Below are 21992 nucleotides of genomic sequence, written 5' to 3'. Positions count from 1 at the left end.
AAGAGGTTTTATTTTTCCTTGTTTTTGACTTCGTGTCTCTTTCTAATATTCCCTATTATTATTAGTAGTAGTAGTAGTAGTATTACTTTATTGTCAGTCCGTGTTAATGTTTATTATTATTATTTTATTTGGTTATTTGAGAAGGAAGAAACACTTTGTGGTTGTCCCAAAAGGTGACAAAAAAAAAGAAGAAAAAAAAGAAATATCTTGATAAACCATGGAGATAAAAATCGATCCGAAAAAAAGAATGAATCCTTTATTTTGTTTTTTAAAAAATCATGGTTTGTGTTTTAAGGAGGCACAAATAGGTGCATTTGTCATGAAGCTGCTTGTTGGTTTGTTCAAAATCAGTCCGCTGTCGTTCCATGGTGTTAATTTAATGTCGCGCTGGATTCAGACAGTATGTGATTGAGTTTGTGGACTCAGTGGAGGCGGATCCATCCTCAGCAGTGTGGCTGCAGGGCGGTGGAGAAAGTGCTCTGAGAGCAGGGGGGAGGGTTCCTGTCTCTCATGAGAGAGAACCTCGGGCTCAGAATGCCACATCAAGTTCAGGACTGCTGGATCGGTTTCACTCCACACCTCTGGATTTACATCAGCTGACGGGCTTCTCCTCCGCAGATCGCACTCACAGACTGAAATCTCGCTGAAGGTGTCAAGCTTGCGGCCGTTTAGCGCCACAGTGCTTCGCTGCTCCACTTAGGCTGCAGGAGCTTCAAAGGTGAGAAAGACCGAACAGACCGAGATCCCACGGTTTATGGAAATTGCAACAAGTGTGCTGCGTGCGGAGCGGCGCGGCTCGGCCAGGAATCAGCGCTCTGCCGCGTGTTTGAAGATGCTCAACGACATTAAGATAGAAGACCGTCTGAGGACTGATGCCAGCTCCCTGGACGGTATGATCGGTGAGTTCAAGTTGCTTTCTTTTCTTTTGTGCTGGCAGAGCGGGAATACACCCCAGCATCCCAGTGTGTGACCAGCCTGGGCACAGACTTTCAGGTTCTGGAGTGCAAGAGATCACTTGAATAGAAAACGATTTTTTTTTAATAATTTTTTTTCCTGCATTTGTATCACTCTCTGTGTTTTCTTCTTTCCATCACCAATGGAACCAAACGTCTGTATAAAATATGATAGTATTTGATAGTATTGATAGTATTTTTATAAAGTATTTTTTTCTATTTTATCACTCCTAGCCTATTTCTTTTAATTATAATTTCATGCAGTTTATTCGAATGTTATTATACTATTTCGATCATTAACTTTTTTTAGGTGAGATCTTTGCTCTGACAATAATCGGATCATTTGTGAGGAGCACTTTATTTCCCCAGCCTCTACTTCTATTTATTTTTATGTTTTACGTTGATTTATAGCCTACTTCTTTCTTATATTCTAACATGAACACATACAATGATTCATACATTTGTTTTTCTATTTTTTTTATTTATTTTTTTTTACAGCTGCTATTTGTAATTTCATTTAAACTGAATGGAACATCATAAACCATAACTCATGCTGTACAGAAAGGCTTTGGCCTTCATGAAAGCTGATGTATGATGTCACCATGGTGATTGCTTATTATAGGATGCTTTTAAAACAGCGGACAGGCATAAGGTGACGCCAGCCGTACAAAAGCGCGACAGCGTTGTCTTTTCTCTTCATCACATTATGGCGGGGAGGAAGACAAACATAGACTGACAAAAAGCATTATTTATTTATTCTGACGGGACGCCTCGAAGGGAAACAGGTCAAATACAAAAACACGGATAGATAGAACTTTTACTTTAGGCTGTATAAAACATAGACGACTGACACTGAGTTGATCAGCTCCACATCAAACGCTTTGCTTTTTAAGGCAGAAACAGATGTAATGATGACGATAAAAACAAAAATCTACACAAAAACAGTCATTAAAAAAATAATAGGATGATTAAAAACGTGACGCCAACCTCTGCCTCAAGAGAACTGTACAAAAGGGGAGAGGCTAGAGCAGAGAAAAGAATATATAGGAGGTACTACAGTACCACAGATGAAGAAATCACCGAGGACGGGGCTCTGAACCTAAAAGGACATTTACTGACAGACAGGTATAGGAACACGTTGTTTGTACGAACAGAGTTTGTGTAATTATAACAATGTGTTTATGACCCTGATACATAACCATCTTGTTAGAATTATACACACATTTTTATATACACACAGTGGAGATAAAGGGAAGAACTGTGGTGTAATTGTATGGACACCTAGCATATAGCCTATGTTTATTAAATGTCCCAGTATTCACTGATACTTCCATCGTGTGAAGTTAGCCTTACAGATGTTCCAGTGTTTGTCTTCTAAATCCTGAATATTACAGACCATAACACACAGGTGCAGCCACTAACACATTCGCTGTCACTCATCCCTCGTCGTTATATTGTTTGTCTTTGCTTTTAGATTAGTTGAAGGCTACCGCAGCCGCTGTGAGGCAGGCCGACTTATGTGTCATGTTGTCCCTCCTGTCTGTCAGGCGGTGCTCCCCCCCAGCAGGCCGTGTGTGAGGGCTGCACGCGGATCATCTCGGACCGCTTCCTCATGCGGGTCAACGACGCGTCCTGGCACGAGGAGTGCCTGCAGTGCGCCGCGTGCCAGCAGCCGCTCACCGCCACCTGCTACTTCAGAGACACCAAACTGTACTGCAAGAGCGACTACCAACAGTAAGGCTGCTCCCTCTCTGGCTGCCCGCAGGTCGGCCTCAGTAGGCCTTCAGGCCGTGTGGCTGTGCTGTCGGTGGTGGGAGGATTTTTTTTTTTCTGTGTGTGTGTGTCGTTTATAGCGTATATTAAAATTTTATTTTTTTGAGGAAAGAAAGAAAAAAGGAGCAAAAAGAATAAAAACAAAAGCAGGAAAGTGAAAATAACTTAATATATGTATTTATTTTTTGAGCCTTCTCTTTTAAAATGTATTCAAAAAGCGCCCTGCCCCTACAATACTTGATCCCAGCTCAGCAGTGTTTCATTTCCCTTCGGTTTCTTCTCGCCACCGTAGACAATTTTAGTTTTGCAGTGCAGTTTGTTTCTGTTTAAAATCTTTAAATCAGAATTTACAAAGTGCATGTTTTAGACCAGAATTATAATGTTTTTGTTATTGTATTATTTTTTCTTTTTTTTTTTAAATTTTTGGATTTGGATTGGGCATGAATTTTAATAATTTAATTACATAGGTTAAGTATTAACAATATAAATTTCAGCCCTATTTACTGGCTACATAATAATATTATAATATTATAATATTATCAGCAGGTTACTTAATATATCATAAACATGCACTGTCACAGGTGTAAATTCTACACATGAATTGTCTTAATTGATTTTAGACGTAGGGGTTGAAAGGGAGTTTGTTTTATTATTTTTATTTGCGAAATATCTACAACAAGCAACTGGAATCTGGTGATTTTATCTGGAGTGGAACACTAAGTGCTATATTGATGCACTAATGTACATTATTAGTCAACAATTCAGCAGTTAGCTGCACTATAAAAATCGCATGTGACTAGTTTTTCTGACAAACTGTAAACAGATGCATGCATCTGAGTGGCCTTTGAATGTACAATTTATGTGAAAATGATGCAGTAAACTGCAGAAAACTGTGCCCAAAAAGCACAGATGTCATGAGCAAGACAACAATATGCTGCCGGCATCAGTCATGTTAAGTAGAAATATTTTCAGACGACAATCTGATGGGCATGATATGTTGCAACTACATGAGCGATGTTGTTGGAGGGGCTACTCTGCAGCTGGGTGGTCTCTCCTGTTGTACTGAGCTTTCTTCCAGACAGGCTGGGTAGCGCACTAACAGCGGGCCGTCAGACTGTCAGAGCATCTCTCTGCTGGGTTTCTCTGTGTGACTGTCTGCTTTTCTTAAAGGCCTTTTGACCAGTCTTGGATCTTAAATACACTCCATGGCTTGAGAATAACTGCTGCATGCAGGAGGTCTGATGAGCCACAATGGGCGGCATGCATCTCCAGTAACATTACTATGTAGATACAGGCCATAGTAAATTTTCACCAAAAGCAGGCTTTATATGGCATGTGTAAGAAAAGTATTCCTTACTTGAGTTTGTTTTTTTAATACCACCTGAAAACATTAATTGTTACAATTTTAAATAAATCATCAGGTGGTTTAAGAAATGTAGATTACTTATGCAGGTTCCACACCTGAATAAGACTCGAAGTGAAATAAAACACAAATAGATCAAACTTAACAACTGAATTTGGAGGACAAATTCACAAAAAAGCACAAGATGAGACAGAATGAAGACAATTTCCAAAAAGGCAGGCAAGTGCAGAGGGGCCCTCGTTGCCAAGGCCTCATCTGATTTTCAGTCTCAACCTGGGGAAGACCGACAAGGGCACATATGGGGTTAGCAGGTCACAAATAAAGACAGGCAAATCCCATGTGGATTTTCAAGGTGATATTAAAATATTCAAATCAGAAATTTGACTCAGTCGGAGGATATATATGAAAATGAAAGCAATTGTGATTGTTAAAGTGCTTTGCACATATATTTTTTTTAAAATGAGAGGGAACTAGAAGAAAGAGCTATTGAATTAATTCATCTGTGGATCAACTAAGTGTAATAAGCCTGACTGAACTGAAATAACATAAATAATTTATCCAATAGTAGTGATCTGAAACATACACATAGGTTAGTGGTTCATGGAGGAAAACCTGACTAATGAAAAACAAATTTAAAAATAAAATAAAATAAAATAAAATAAAATAAAATAAAAACTTCAGGATATGGAATTTTGAAATTTTTAATTTTCTAGACTGTGTTCATATCATCCATTGTTTACCTAATTTTTACTATCTGATCAGAGCAAAATGCCCCAAATCTAACCTCTTATGAATTAAAATTTTGGTCTAAATTAAAATAAAATACATTTCTACACATCATTATGATTATGATCTGTGAATGGTCTGATTGATGAAACATTAAAAAATAATCATTTATAGTACAAGGTATATTTAGGCCTAATTGTTATCCCTTATGCTAGTAGCCACTTTATAAATGAATTGTGTAAGCAGTTTATTTTGACCTAGAGGTGGTGCTTTTATGTGCCATCTAGGAGTTGTGTGAGACAACACTAGGCAAAAGTCCACGTTTACACTCCAGTGACAGCGTCCCTGAGTGGCCATAATAATTATGACAGGTGCAAAGGAAGAAGTCAGAGTCTAGTTTTGTGTGTGTGTATGGCGGAGGGTCAACGATCGTTATGAAGGCTGTCCAACTTTAATGAAATGACCTGCTTGTTTTAACCTTTAGAAAATTTCTCCTGCTAGTAGCATGCTCATCTGATTTTTATTGGGCAGGGCCAATTTGGATGGAAACATGACACTGCCTTTAGGCAAATCAGTTTGATTCAAACAGTGGATTACAGATCAGCTTGTCTTTGATCGTCTCCATGTATCATATGCCATTGAGGGGAAAAAAAAAATAATAAAAAAATCAAAGTACTACACTCAGTTGCAGTGTATGAAGATTTTGCATTTTGATGAGTTTTCATTTCCATTTCTGTTTTTCACACAAAGACCTAATCCATTTCAGATATGATTGGTGAATTAAAGTTATTTAATTTAACAACTATATTTAATTGTCCAATGTCTAACTGTCCAACAATTTCCCTAACTAGCCTAACGAGTTAAGACTGATGGGGAAAAAAAGGTAAAGAAACCACGCACATGCACACACATATAGACGCCACACTTCACTCCTTCACTCTTTATATACTTCAGGCTCTGGTTCCACACCAGAAGTGTCTTCTCAAACACAGCCACAAGAAATTCACAATAAAATGAACAGCATGTAATAGATGCTGTATATGTGTCTAAACCCAGAACACCCTTAATTTTTAGATCAATCATTTAAGTCAATCAGTTTTGGACGGCACTGATGCTGGTTGTTACCAGATTATTAGATGCATATTTTTGTGACAATTGCTTTATTTTACATATATCAGTCATTCATTAGCTGCTACTGATATATCCTCATGTCTGCTCTCAGCTACATTATAGCATCTCCTAATGTGCATTTAGTTAATGCAGTTCTCGCAGACACTACCACTGTATAGCTTGTAAAAGAAAAAACACATTTTAATTTGTCTCACATCACTTAGACAGTTTCATATACCTGTAAACATATGGATATGTATAGGTAACTCAGCACCTGATTTATCCACATAGTTCTATTTAACTTCTCAATACAACTGTCTCACTGTATTTCGGAAATATAACTAAAATAAACAAAATCCAGTCACTTTGTTCAGTAGCATTAGTTGCGCTGTTTCTGTTCCATTACATCTGGCAGAGTACAAGCTGACATATTTTTAAAACAGGTTCAGTCAAATCACTGTCACTGACTTGACTGACTGTGGCAAGTTCTCATTTACTCTCTGATTTACTGACAGCAATAAAATAATAATAATAATGTTCTAAGTTTTCGAATCTCACGCTGGTGCTGAGAGTTATTGAATTTCAGAAGTTAAATATCTCTGATCCATAGCCCTCAAGGATGTTAAATTTGGAGACCTGTTAAGGAAATGAATCTGAGAATTTAAACAAAAAAATAGCCCAGGGTGTAATACAGTGTTTACACAATTATAAGTTGTAAATGATCATTTGGTTTTTATCCATATTTTTCCTGCTCTAAACAAATATGCTTGAAAAACCCTAAATATTTTAGTCGTCTAATCTCCTTTGAAATCCCTTGGCTCTCATCTCTAAATTCATTGGTCTGTTCCCAAATCATAAATCTTAAAAAAAATTAAAAAAATAAATAAAATAATAATCACCTCACAAAGAAATAAAACTTCCTCAAACAATTTATTCAAAAAGAAGGGAACAGGATGCCCGTTTTCAGCCGCGCGTTAATCCAGATTGCTTGGGTGCTCTCGTGAGCATTTGTTTGTGGGATTGAGTCCGAATCAACTGCCGTGTGTGTTCATGGTAACTGCACAGTGGAATGAGATATATCAGGCTTTGACAGACACGCTCACACACAATGCTTGTTAGCCGGATGCATTCAGTGTTGGCTCTGCACATGGGATATGTAGACAAAAAAGAATGGAATACAAGCAGAATGTGCCCGTAACATTTTATCTCTGTATAACTCTTAAATGCAAAGGGGTGACTATATTTTCCACTTTCTTTTGTGGTCTTGTTGCTGCTGATGTGTCATCTTGTATTGTGTTAGTGTCTGTGTCATTTAAAACCAGTATCTGTCAAACTGATGTTGTCCAGCTTTGCATTTCAAGAGGGAAGTTGTGGTAACCCTACATCATCTTTTATTTCCTAAAAGTGTGTGGCTGTATGTGTCTAATGAGCCTATGCATATGAAGAAGCGAAACATTGATTGTGTTTTGGAATCTGCTGCTACTGATACTGACGCAGCAGAGCCATGCATAAGCTTCATGCCCAACAGTTCAGCGTTACACTTCCAAGGGAGACTATCCCCATGTTGTTTCTTCTATGAGCACTTTGACTTTAAGAATCGACAGTCGGTCTGTACAGCTTTGACCCTAGTGGTAATTCATCCCTTTAAAGATTTAAAGGAATGTCCTGGCTGTGTGCATGTTATATCCTGTTAGCCACAACACCCACATACTTTATGTCACTGCAGCTTGGAAATAGCCATTTGTTTTAGATCATCTCTCTGGTCTAGTTGCAGATAACTGCAGTCTTTTTTCTTTTGACGAAACACTTGAAGTGAAGCTCTGGTTTCTAAAATCATGATAAGATAATTATATACATGAACAGACAAACAGGGCACTCCAAACGCCTGATCAGAACTGGTACTTTTCTTGACCATGTAAACATACTCATTAACTATAAGAAACTGTCAAATCTTGTCTTTTGAAACATTAATATTACTGTGTTGCGTCTTGTAAGTTGTTTGCTCCTTGCCCTTCTATGCCCTCCACTATTCCTGATTAAACAAAGAGGAATGTTGGATACTGTATGTCAGTGCACAACGGCGCATGTTTATTTTATTAGAAACCAGAGGACCTGGAGTGTTGAGCATTAATCAAAGCAGAGACACATGCAGGTGAGGATCCAGGAGTAAATCCTGGACCCAGACACAGCAGGCTGTCGAGGACTCTAAATACACTGTGTTCCCCTGGGAGCAGGGGGCAAAGGAAAGAGTAGGGGGTGTACAAAGCCAACCTAAAGAAACAACATGGGAACCAGCAGGAGCTCCTTAAAGTCCTGTTCTGTTTGGATACCACAGCTGATCAATTGCTAAGTGCAGCACTAGAAAAACAAGCCTTCGTGAAAACTTTGCGGATTGGGTTTCATCGCCCCTCCAGCTCTTGGCCTGGCAGCCTCAGGTTGTCTTCCTCCCACAGTCTCCACCATCATCTAACTACAATGATTTATGCCACTGGTCCTCTGACCCCACCTTGACTTCAAACAGAGGCAACATGAAACAGTCAGTGGGCATGGAGCTCAGGGATCAGTGGAAAGAGAGTGTGAGTAGAGGCTTTGCTTTTCAGGACTCATTTCAGATCACTGCAAATGAAGTTTGTGCTACTCCTTAGATTCTGAAATGGCTGTATTAGGAAAACACACCATTATTGTGTTTTTAACAGAGGTATCGTATACTAAGAAAACTGGACAAGAAATATCTAATAATATGCATTTCTGTTACCTGTATCACAGGATTTACTGATTCATTTGCTGAGTATTAAATTTATTCCAAGCTGTAAAAATATAAGATTAGTATTTACAGTTCTGTTTGCTTAACATGATTAATATGATGGGAATAAATTACATAAACCATTGATGAAAAACTGTATACATACTATTAAGCTGATGTGATTGGTGAGGAAGAGCATGTCACCCCAAATGGAAGCTATAGACAAGAGTGGGACAGCAACACTAACATAGAATAGAATAAATAATAATAAAAAAAGAAACAAAGACAAAGAAAAATAATAATAATAAAAAAATAGTTAAAAGATTTTAGATAATTAAACATGTCATTAAACATGTCATGTAAACATCATTGCTGTTCCTGAGAAACAGACATAACAGGAGGGTTAAGCATATTAGCATGCTAATATTTATGTTACGCTATGTGTTTAGTGTTTAGCTATTTCTAATGGACTGTACATAAAAATGAACGAAATCTAAGGCATCACCCCTAGGTTTCCTCAAGAGCAGCCAAAGCTCAATGGGGTAGCTACAGCAGTTGCCATCTTGGCAGTGTCAGACTTTTGTTACTAAAAAAATGGACTAAGAGGTGGAGTCTGAGGCAAACTGAGGCAGGTGGGTAACGCCAAGGCCAAGAGCAAGCAACCTGTGACGGCACATTATGTGGCCACATTGCAATTTTTGGAGCGAGCCTCAAGTGGCCATTTGAGGAAAGGTTTCAAGAACCCATGTACGGGTGTCACAGATAAAGTCAGAGGAGCAACAAAAGTCAGTGGGAAACAAATAGTTGTTGCAGATAATTCATTTAGGACCAAAGATTTGCGTCAGCAGACATCATTTAAACAACATTTTCAAAAAATGACCATAGGAGAAAAGCATGCCATGAAGGTGAGGAAAAAATAATAGCTGTTGAAAATGACACTGAGCAAAAGTAATTCAAATGTCTTTAGTGTAACAGTGAAAATACCAAAGTAAAGTTTTCTTTTTAACTGTAAGGGCTGCATAACTGATATAGCCCTACATACACCTTAGTATGGTGACAGAGTGCAGTGCGTTGCTGCTGTACAGGATTTTCTTTACGGATCACCACCTTCCTGTTGTGTTATTGCACATTAAGAAAGCGACCTGCTTCAGTTTCTTCCAACTGGCCTCAGAACAGTTTTGAATTCCTCTGTCACACTGGGACAGACTCTAAAAGTAGTAGAGTGAGAAACAAATCATTGTTAAGGAGCCACAGGCAGTCTTTGATTCATGCTCGTCCCTCTGAGAGCATGACGATCAATCAGCATGTGGACATTCATGTCACCCCATTAATCATGTTTAATACCTGAACATATCTGTTTAAACTTATTCCAGGTCCACCAACACTTTAAGTTAAAGTATTGATGTATTAGGCTACTTTGTGCTTTGTTGTTGTGAGGCGGAATTTCAACATGGCAGACAGTGAGAAGGATCAGGTGTAACTTCAGAGGATATCCTTTCCTTCACTAGTTTTTATCTAAGATTTAGAGAGCCATATGCTTTATAGTGTAATCATACAATGAACGGTTCTCCTTGTTTAACAGCAGGGCTGGAATATTTTTGACTTGAATACCTAATCAATCACTATGCCACCACACTTTATTAGTTTAGCAGTAATAAAAAAGGGAGAAAATGTTTAAATAGCAATCAGACAGACTGATTTAAATGCACTATAACATACTGGAAGGTCTTGTAGCTGGGCAAACCAGTTTATTAGTACTTATATTAAAGGACCTGAATCAAGATGTTTGGACATTCCACCCTGGATAATGTTACCAAGGATTACAAATTTGTATCTGTGTAAATTGTGAGATCAGACTAATCTCATGCTTGTCTCTATGATGAAGTCCAATACAAGGTATAATACTCTATTTATGAAGTGTATATTTAATCTGTAACATCAGAAGGACATGTTTAAGCATCATTAGAAGTATATGAGTGGCACATGGGTTCCATCACAGGGCGCTCCACCTCCTTCTGAATCAGCCAAGACAAAATTAGAGTCTGGAGACACCACACTGAGCCTCTTGTTGTGGTGGGTTCATCCTTCTTTATATCCGTTTGACTGCTAAGTGATTTTCAATTTGACACTTCTCATCTCCACTTGATTCCAAACCTCCATGCCAGGTTGCCAGACACATAGTACTTACATATGTACACTGCCAAGTCTCTCTCCTTTTCTAGCATCCTTACCACAGGCCCCGAAGTCATTCATTAGTGCTGTTGTTGGTGGATCAGGTCCTTTACTTATGGTTTGTTGTAAAATCTGACAATCTTTCTCTGAATGGCATTCTTTCTTTCCAATGTATTTTACAAACTAGCTGCCATCTCTCAGTCATATTGATGCTGGTGGTTATGTACCATAGACTGTAGAAATATGTTTACGTTTTTCTTTATACTGTCTATGTTTTGTACCTGCAGTAAGCTGCTGTTCAGGTCTGTTGCTCTTTTAGTTTCTTATTAGCAGACGTGATGATATTTATCTTCTTTTCTCTGTGCATCATCCACATTTCGTGATATGTGGAATTTCTGCATTGATCAGTGGTGGGTTCCAGAAGGCTGAAACCCATATCACTATTTCCATTACACAGATCTTCAAAGCAGACTAGAAACCATTTTAAAATGTAATCTCAGGGTTCCTTCTATGTATGTTCTGCTGTAAACAGACATAAACATACACAGTATAACTACTAGATTGGACAAAACGGATTGTAGGTCTGTTTGCTTGAGAAAATTGCATAGTTCACTTTTGTTTTTGCGTCTAATTGTTGTGTATATAGGACTTTTTGTGCCTAGTTATCTGATTAGACAGCTCTCCTTTACAAGGTGAATAGAAGACTTAAGAAACCAGTCCAGTGAAGAGACAGGCATATTTTTTTGCACAATCAGTTGTAACAGAATTGTAATTATATCTTCCTCTCTGAAGATGAAGATGCATTTTATACACAGGCTTACACAGCTTACTGTTACTCAGTATTATTTGAATATTACATTTTTAACAGTCCGTGTTAATGTTGTCTTTATTCCTTTACTGTTCAATCTCTTGTTTTGGACCGACAAACATTTTTTATGTTACTATAAGATGCTTATGCCATGAGTGTAATGTTAGGATTGTGTGAACTCACCTGGCCTGTTTAGGCCTCAGTGAAAGTCAATAGCCAAAAAACGCTGGGTTTTATTTATAAGGGGACCTACCATGTTTTTCCCACTCGTAGTTTTATTGGTGAACATTTACTTTTCCTCCTCTGCACTTCATCACTCCATCGTCATGTCTGAGCTTGGAGAGCTTGCAGCTCTAAAACCTTCCCTGACTTGAAGGCGTGTGTGCAGTGGACTCATAACGGGTCTGGGGATCAAAGAGTGAGCCAAACCAGAGGGTGGAGGTTGAGATGGAGGGCACAGGCTATTTTGCCATGTGGGCCATAACAGTCGGATTTATATGGCATCCTGGGGTGGGGAGGCATGTCAGAGGAGTTTGGTGAATTCATTATTTTTATTGCCAGTGACAAACCGGAGAGAAAATCAGAACCAGAAGCTCCCTGTCCCTCACAACAATAGTTCATATGAGATAGATAGACAGACGTCATAGTGTGGACACAGTTTTTATATGTCCAACACTCTGTCATGTCATTAACAAAGGCTTGGCCAGACGGCTGATTAGTTAAATATTTAGGTTAACTGTCTGTACCAGTTGTCTGTTTTTGTTCATGAAGCCTACATATATCTTCCCATGGCTGCTTTGAGGGAAATCTGCACTGATTAAAAAGAAGGTAGTCTTAGGTCACAGCCCTACCTGGTTCCTCAAATAAAATATCTATCATTATTGTTGGTAATGGTAATGTGGCAGTGGCTCCCTGAAACAGAACCCAATCAATGCAGCAGTGTAGCCAAATACAGAATAAAGATTTGCATAATGTCATGTTAAATCAGCTCATCGCTGTCTGATGTGTAAAGGGCCCAAGAAGAACCAGCCATCATTGACACAGTAGTGCCTTATTTTGCTTCATGGAGTTCCTAGCAGAGACAGATACAGTATGTGATTTTTACCTACCATTTGCTATGTCACTTGCACAGTATGTCAAATTCCTTAGACACCTCTAACCAGCAAATCATAAAGTATGTTTACAGATATTTGTAATCATTTTTAGTAAGTGATTGGAGATCTTGTTGAGTTATATTATAACCTAAACTAAAAGCCTGGGCCCGTATTCCTAAAGATTCCAGAGGCCAAATTCTAAGGAAATTCTTAGAGAACATCGTGATTCTAAGAATTTTCTTAGAGAGTAGATCCTAGTAAAGATAAAAGGTATTCCTAAAGAATCTTAGCTCTTAAGAGTGCTCCTAAGGTGAGATCTGTTAAGAGCAGGGAGGAGGACTTTTAGGAGGCTTAGGAGTTTCTGAAGCAGAGGAGAAAATGGCTGAAAGAAGAGGCAGGAGAGATATTCTCCAAACACTGATCAAGCTTGTTACAATTGCCGGAAATGAAAGTCATCACAACACTGAGGTATTTAGCAACAGGAAAAATTGCAAAAATGCAACAATGCAGCAGTGATGACTTGGGGCCAAATCTACGTCTTAAACACTTTTATTCTCATTGACCAGTTCAGTCAGAAGCAAACACTGTTCCTCTGTCCAGTTGGGTTTCCTACTTCGTTTCTTCTCCATTGCTGTTCGGTTTGTGGAAGATTTGAACACCAACCAACACTGCTTCTTCTAGGCCGGTTAGCAATCACAGAAATTGATGAAAGCTGAGCCATTTCACCTTCGTTAATACCAAATGGATGAAACATGACCAACATGGCAAATGAATGGAAGCAAATAAATAGAACTATCAGCATGTGAATACTGTGCAAGTGGGAGTTTTCACACATTTTGTAGGATCATTTTAAAGCTTACTATTTATTTATTTTTATGTAAAATATTATTTATAATTACACAGTCTTCTAGCTTATATTATTAAGTCTATTTATTTGATATTTCAGTCCATTCTAGGCCATTTATCACCAAAAGTGTATTTCCATCTAGCTTTTAGGATCAACCAATCAAACCTCTTGAAATGATGACTCATACCTAGCAACGGGGCCAACCACACCTCCTCACTAAGATAAGAGTTTCTGTCCATTCTTTGCTAAGAGTTCTCTGAGAATTTTCTGGAATCACTCCTAAGCTAAGACTCCCAGCTAGGAATTATTAGGCTAAGTTAGGAGCTCTCTGAGAGGATTCTCAGAATCTTTAGGAATACGGACCCAGGTGTCTAGCAGACAATTCACACATATGTAACTGGTCTCTACGGTGGCTGAGAGAGCTTTATGAGAGTTTTATGGCATTTGGTATTAGAAAAACTTTTTTTTTTTAACATTGTTTTTTTATTTTATTTATTTTTTTGTCCTGATGGCATTTTTTATTTTAAGTCTTTTACTACAAAAATAATCTGACAACTTAAACAATTATTTTGCCTCGATTCTTGTGTTCCCCTGGTTTTGAGTATTTGCAACGCAAACGTTGTTGAGGGTGTTTCTCTTAATTTGCCTGTGGTTTATCCGTTTGCATGTGTTTTCTTGCATTGTGTTGCGCTCTCTCGGCCGCCTTGGGTCTTGAATTTCTTTCATAATGCTGATATGGAGCATTTGTGCTGCCTGTTCTGTGTGCGTTCGTGTAGAAATACCTCGCTTCTTTTTTTTTTATTGCTGATATCAGAAGGATCGCTGTGACAGTTACCTGGAGGGGTTAGAAACACCTGGAAATATTTTCAACAACTGCCACTAGACGGTATCTGTTGCTTTTTGCGTGCCTTTATGCTCAGATAGTAATCTGTCAATTTGTCAGCAGCTCATGAGATAATATTATTGGTTGGTGTTGGAGATTGTTCGTGGTGGCATCTCAGAGGAGGCACTGTGTGTGTGTGTGTGTGTGTGTGTGGGTGTGTGTGTGTGTGTGTGTGTGTGGGTGTGTGTGGGTGTGTGTGTGTGTGTGTGTGTGTGTGTGTGTGTGTGTTATTCCAGCTCAAGCTCTATGGGGTTGTAACATTTCTCTTGTCCTACACATACATCCATCAACCACCATGCAGCTTCATTCTCTTGGAAAGGCACAAGTAGTTCAAGAAGTCAGTCTGCATCTTTTTTCCCTCTCTGTATTTCAGAGTGGTCACAGAATGTTTTGCTCTGTGGTTTATACTCCTTACAGACTGTGGCAGTGAAGGTGGAATCAGTGAATCAACGGGGGTTTGATGCTGGCATTTCTATCAATGGTATTTATTATGACAGCTTTATTTATTTGGTAATAATTAATTCAGCTGAATATCTCAACTGAATTATATGCATGCCTGCTCTATGGAAGCTCTTTTGCGACATATTGCGGATTGTGGTTCGCGACAAAATGAATACAGAGAGGAATACTCACGCTTAAAGTGCAAACTAGCCCCTTTTCTTGCATTCTTTTTTCCTCAAATCTCTCTAACTGCACCAGAGGACAGCAGCTGACTGCTCTGACAGATACATGTTTGCCAGTCTGAGGGCTGGCCTCGTGTCTCGCTCCCCTCCCTCTGCTTTCCCCTGTTTAATCGTTTTATCGGCACTGCGGGTCTCTCTTGGGAATCTGGCTGGCATTTAGCAGGCTGAGACAACACAAGACCCCAAGGGCTCATCCAAAAACCCGCCTGCTCCAAGCTGTCCACATTATTAGCTTCCTGCTCTCAGAGGAGACCTCAGTCATTCACACACAAGGCACACACGCCATTACAAACACACACACACTCCTTCACGCTGTTTTTATGATTCTCCCTCTCCGTTGTTTCCTGCCCCGTGCTTCTTTTCACGACATCTTTTCTCTCTCCAGTTCTTTTCTCTCCTCCCATTCCCCCTGGAGAGAGAGAAAGAAGACATGTGTGTTGTCAGAGAGCATCTATAGCACCAGTGCAACAGTAAATACTTCATTGATATTCCTTTCCTAATTACGCTGCTGTGTATCATTTGCATAAATCTTTTTTCGCTTTTTTTTTAATTGTGAGGACAAACAGATGTCTGTAATATTACATTATGTCTCCTTCTTGGCTGTTGGTCTCAGTTTAGAGAATCTGTCACACCACTGAGACGGTATTTTGGATTACTTGCCCCTTCTCAAAGCTATAAAGCCACAGCATCGATGGCCAGCCTCCACTGGTTACTGTATTAATAATGTAAATGAGCATCTTTTGTATCTGATTCTGAGTTGGTCACTTCTATCGCCATAATCGTCATTGTCAGTGATTAACTGTGAACCAGCTGCTTTTTTGAAAGTTCTTTGAAAGTTTCTGGTTTGTTATTGAGGATCTTACCTGGGAAAAACTCAGGTGCCACTTGTGAAGTTGTAGGATCCCACCAGACAGGGTGCAAAGGCTACATGAGATAATCATGTTGTCATGAGGAACTATTTAGTTATTTTGCTAGTAGACCGTGTTTAGGTAATTATTAAATAACACAGCATTTCATAATATTCCATTCAACATGGCATCTCCAAATATGATCTTGGACTGAATGTTAACTTTTGGTATCAGTTATTACATATGTATGCATTTTTATAAATAAACATTCGCTGCCCTCTCTCTCTCCACTGCTTCTGTACCATTGCTGCATCCTTACAAGGCTGAGTACCTCTTCTAAATCATGAAATATCATGATGCTATTCGTCCATAACATGCTATTTGGGCTTGGAGTTGCTGAAGTTACATTCTGTATCTTGGCATTAAAACAGTATAATTGTGTTGTTTTAGGGAGAGGGCAAGACAAAGGGAGACTGGAGCAGCTGATAGAGGCAAGCCAAAATTAATGATTAAGTAATTTCTATAGGGTGGAACAGTGGTGAGGTGTTTAGCACTGATGCCTCACAGCGAGAAGGTCCCGGGTTCGAATCCATGGGCCGACTGGGCCTTTCTGTTTGTTCTCCCTGTGTCTGCGTGGGTTCTCTCCAGGTACTCCAGCTTCCTCCCACCATCCAAAGACATGCTGGTTAGGTTCATTGGTGATTCTAAATTGGCTGTAGGTGTGAATGTGAGTGTGAATGGTTGTCTGTCTCTCTGTGTTAGTCCTGTGATAGACTGGAGACCTGTCCAGGGTGTACCCCTTCACTGAACAAGTGATTACAGAAAATGAATGATAAGCTACAATAATAGCTTGCTAGTAAGAGTTATTATATTATATTATATTATATTATATTATATTATATTATATTCCAAACCTATACTCAGACTCAGCTTGATTCCTACAGACCCACTGCCCTCAATGTTTCTTGGAAGGTGCAGTTTATCTGCCAAAGACTGCCTGGGGGCTTGTTAGCGTTCTAGTCTGACGGTGGTGTTGGCAGTTGTGTTAATAATTGTTTTTCTTTCAGTGTGATTTTTGAGGTTATATTTTCAGTTTGAAGTTTCATAAGTGTTGTTGATGCCGAACCCTCAGTACTGTTAAATAATTAGGACCTATTGATGTTGCTTAAAAACATTCAGTTACCAGTGCTCTGTATTATTGTAGCAGTTTGTCATATCCTACATGTTATTCTGTGCTTGCTTTGCATGAGATTAAAATCTGGCATCTAGCAACGCGTCAAGCACTAGTCAGTGACATTTATGTATCTATATTATTCTTAAATAAACTGCTGTGTATATTTCCATGCATGTAGGCCATGAAGACAGATCAAATAAAAAAATAAATAAAAAAAAAACAGATAAAAACATGGTGAAGCGTCAGACGGCACGGACAGAAGTGATTCATGTCTGCCAACACACATTTATCACTTCTGTGTCAATAAGAGACCTGCTGCCCTGTGGTCGGTATCTCCGCTGAGGACTACTTGGAAAAATACTGGAGCATGGCTTGTTTATGTTCCAATGACTACAGCAACAAACAACGGATTTAGAAATCTGAGTATTTTATTTTCTCTCTGTATTATATTTGAGGCACTGGATAAAAAAAATCAGTTCAAAGTAAAATAATAAAAAGAGCTGAGGAAAGGCTTTTCCTTTGGTAAACAGTTGCCACTTCCTGCCATTTGGTGCCACCAACATCCAAAGTTGCTGAGTGCAGCTTTAGGGAGGGACACTTCCAAACTATTCAGACTTTGCAAACAGTGTCTCTTTTGCCACTTGCAGCTTGAACAGGTTCTTCGTGTAAATATAAACTCAATAAAACATGGAAGTACCTCACCTCCTCCTCTGACCATTCCCACTTCCAGAACTCACCCCCACCTGCTGTTGTTGTGTGGCTGCTAAACTGCATAACTGTCATCTGTGGCTGGATGTGGGCTGAATGAGGGAGTAGGTACTGTCATGCAAACCAAGTCTTTGTTCATTAGAGAAATGACACAGGGCTTTTTTTATAATCTGAACCTTAGATCTTCTCCTTCTCTCAAGTAGAAGTAGTTTCACACAGAGTTAATAATACTGGTCCACTGCCGTTGCACACACCACCCTCACCCCCACCTTGTCCTCATTTATTATCCGGCCTCATTGTGGTGATCTCATCTCAGAGGCTGGAAACTTTTTTCTTCTTTTTGTAGCAGTGGTATGTGTTTGTGTGAGTCTTCACCTATAGGTCAACATCTTCACATAAACACAGAAGGAATTACTTTTGTGATAAGTGATACAGTAGGCCAAACACATGTGGCCCGTAACATTACAAAAAAAAAGAGTTTCCCTTTTTCCTCCATTTATTTCTCCAGCAGACACTGCAGTGGAGAATTAGGGCCTCTGAAATCTAGAAATCATTATCCCATTATGCAATTACAGTCTCTAAGTGTTTATAGAGGTCATCTCATCTGGCAAGGTTAAATTCTACTGGCAGCGGCATTTTCAGACCTGGACTGCTGTGCAGACACGTTACCTGTATGAGGCAGAATGCAGATCATTGTTTTAAAAAAGCATCTTTCCAAAGTCTATATAGCCCTGCTTTAAAATCCCGTAGTCATTCATGATGTCATTGTATCATTCAGTCACTAACAGACTTGCCTCAGTTGACTCACTGCAAATGCAAATTGTCCTTATGTTCAGGGAGTCTTTGTTTACTCATGAGCAGTAACGCCTGGTTAACGCAGGACACTGGGGAAGTCTAGTCTAGAGGAGATAGACTACTTAAACAGACAATACTAGACTTAAATTAATTATATACTTCAAAAAGGAAACAGAAATTGTTGTGTTATACCATGCACACTGCAGGCATGTATACATAGTTTTAAATTTGTACAGTGTTTGTCACTGGAGGCATGGTGTGAATGCCTTGTTGTGTAAGGGGCGCCAGCCAAATTAGTGCATTTGTAGGTCACTGATATAGCATGGATGTACTGTATTAAGAAGGACTGGATACCAGATTACAAGATGGCAAGGCCTCCAATTGAGTAGAACTTTGCCCAGTCGTGTACACGCCAAAAAGGTTTTGCAAGCTTTCACCATGTAATACCCGGTTCTTCCTCAAACTTGGACTCATAGAGCATGTGCATCTGTTGAGCCCTGGAAGACCGCGCACGGCCGAGATTGCTGCTGGCTGAGCTGGCTGATTCCGCTTGGCTCCCCCAAACACACCAACGAGCTTAAACAGTACAGTCACACTGCTCCTCTAGACTTTCCAAATGCTATTGACCGAACAGATCAGATTCCAATATAAAAAGAGTCCATTGACAGGTTTGTATTGACAGAAGCAGAGACACAGAGAAGAGGTGAGGACAGACGACCTGCGATGTATGATCATTTAAATTAGCTGACAAAAGGACTTGAGGCTTTTCTCTATAGCATTGCACCTTCAGTATGAAATAAAAACTACATTCTGAGCAGCATTCTGAGTAATTGAGACACTGTGTTTGGAAAAAAAAGCTTTCAGTGCTTTGGAGTTTCACAAGGATATGTATGCATCCATCTTTGCTGTGTTGTGGTGGAGGCAACTTCAAAGATCCCACTAGAATCAGAACTATTATATCTGAAGGGAAAGTCCCAGCTTAGACATGATAACACACAATGACTGTAGGCTATAAAAACTGCTAAACTGTACATCAGATAAAAGAAAAGTTGATCAAAAAAACAGATAATCAAATCTAAATAAAATACTATGGAAAAACAATAAAATAAGCAAATAATACAGACAGGACCTGATGTAAATGGAAAAATAAAGCCTGGCTGCAGGTTTTATGTTTGCTGATAGGGGTGGGCTGTTTTTATGGAATTTATTTCCATCCATCTGGAGAAAGTTTTAACTTTATTAAAACCTTATTTCTGAGCGACAGGACAGATTTTTAACAGGACATACCTACGTAAGTGCGTTATGTATCAGTGTTTTTTTTTATTTTATTTTATAAAGTGACTTGTATTTCCTTTTCTCATCTGTGTCCCTCATGTTTCACAACAAGATTTTTTTTTTTACACAGTGCTGTTTTTTAGTGTGAGAGTTTCAGCACCGAATGGTAAAAACAAGAACTGCGCAATTAATGAGAGGGAGCGCAAGCCTTTAACAGGAGTGAGGCTGTTTACACTGCAGCAGTGGTTTCTGAGGCTTAGGGCCTGAGAGCAGACGTCGTAGCAGGATGATGAAAACATGCTGCTGAGAACCAGGGCCACTTTTTATGTCTGCCTCTGCTGTGTTTTTCATCATAAAAATCACTGTACCTTGACACCGAACACTGCTGGAGTGAACTGCAAGTTTGTGTTTACTTTTATTCTTTGGGAAACCTGGACACACTGTGACTTTTTGGTCTTTGTGTATACGAGTGTGTATGCCCAGCGTGTGTGTGTGTAGGTGTTAAAGTGTTGCTGGCTGGAATGGGGACATTAGTGAAATGTTTACATTGGCTGGTAGTGAACACCACATTAGAAAAATATACATTTTGAATCCCTTGATATTTCTCTGGTCCTTTGGCATTTTATTCATGTATTCCTCACTTTTTAGATGCAAAGAGAGACTTGATGACACGCAGCATGAAATAAGTCATACATCAGGCCAGAGGTTCTTTGTGCAGTATGAGCACGGTGCTGTTTCAAGCCACTTCTTCCAACATTATATCAGAGTTTGACACAAAACGCATGGACATGACACTATTCATTCATTCATGCAAGCACCTTTGAAGCACTGTGAGTACTTACCACAGTTTGAAGAAGACAGCCCCAGTGCTAACAAAAAAGTGAGTTATCTTGTTGTTCAGAATAACCAGTTTACTTGAGTTCACTCTGGCTGGGGCCCAGATGGTGAGTCTTGGGCGGTATCATATGGTCGCCTCACTATGCATACACCACCAGTTCAAACACATCTAACAGAATTACTTGACTAACTGTTGTGGTGCGGCAAGGAAACTAAAGTCATCAGCTCTCAGCAGTAATCTGTCCAGCACAGTCAAACCGGGTTTAAAATATACATACCATACACACTACTCTTTGTGTGTGTAAGAATAGCTGGTTTAAAAGACAGATTTCCCCTATGAGTTATCAATAAAGGAAATTAAACAAAAAAAATCATTTTAATTTCTTTTGGTTGGGAGCATATATGAATCTAAGATCACAAAGCTGCAAAGCATCCTTTCATACTTTCAGTTATGTAATCCCTCCACTACTCAAGCCTCCTCTTATATGAACATTTAGCAGAATGTGAATTTAGAATATTTTATTCATGTGTCTCAGACTCAAAGGCTGAGCTCAGTAACAGTTTGTTTTGCTCTGGCTCAGATTTGTTCTGAGATTTTGGTCAGTGTTAAGAATCAGGAAATCAAGCTTGACGGAAACAATTATAATTTTATTGTATATTTCTGTGCTTAATTTAGAATTCTAAACATGTTAGAGATTACGTGTGTGATTTGTAAAGTCTTACATTAATAATAGATATAAAGTAACCCATAGGTTGGATCCATCTCTGTCTGGAACAAAGACACACATCAGCCTCATACAGTCTGTGATGGCGGAGGGTATCTCTCTCTTATCCTCCCTCTCGGTCAGAGTGAGAGCCAGGTGTCAGCGCTGTCTTGTCCTGGCCTCATACATATGTTGGTGTTGGGTTGGGAGGAGGGATCCCCTGGGGAAATAAAGTCTGCCTCCAGCTCCACAACCCCCCCCCCATTCTTTAGTGCTCTTCATATCTGTTCCAAGCTTTGCCTATTTATGAGGGTATAAGTGGTGTTAAGTCCCTGCGCCTCCAGGATGTTTATTAGTAGCAGCTCTGGGCAGACTGACATGCTGGGGAGAAATAATACCTCACCTTTAACCCACATACATTCATTTGTCTATGGGCATTTGTTCAAATGCCCTTAGACGGCTACATTACGGCAAGATAAGAATTAACATTAATTAA

The 21992-nt window shown here is 39.2% G+C and overlaps 1 protein-coding gene across 1 annotated transcript in view; it reads left to right on the top strand.

Moving 5' to 3' along the window:
- The first annotated feature begins 406 nt into the window (after positions 1 to 406).
- Positions 407 to 21992, top strand: part of LOC311507677 (LIM homeobox transcription factor 1-beta-like) — a 45592-nt gene continuing 24006 nt past the window's right edge. The window contains exons 1-2 of the mRNA XM_084572118.1: positions 407 to 899; positions 2501 to 2687. Coding sequence (XP_084428244.1) covers positions 755 to 899; positions 2501 to 2687 — 332 coding nt within the window. The 5' untranslated portion in view covers positions 407 to 754. The remainder of the gene's footprint in view (positions 900 to 2500; positions 2688 to 21992) is intronic.

The sequence above is a fragment of the Chelon labrosus genome, assembly GCF_963514085.1.
Source record: "Chelon labrosus genome assembly, chromosome: 22".
NCBI lineage: Eukaryota > Metazoa > Chordata > Actinopteri > Mugiliformes > Mugilidae > Chelon > Chelon labrosus.
The sequence above is the reverse complement of the archived record's forward strand: the minus strand, read 5'-3'. Positions and strand labels throughout refer to the sequence as shown.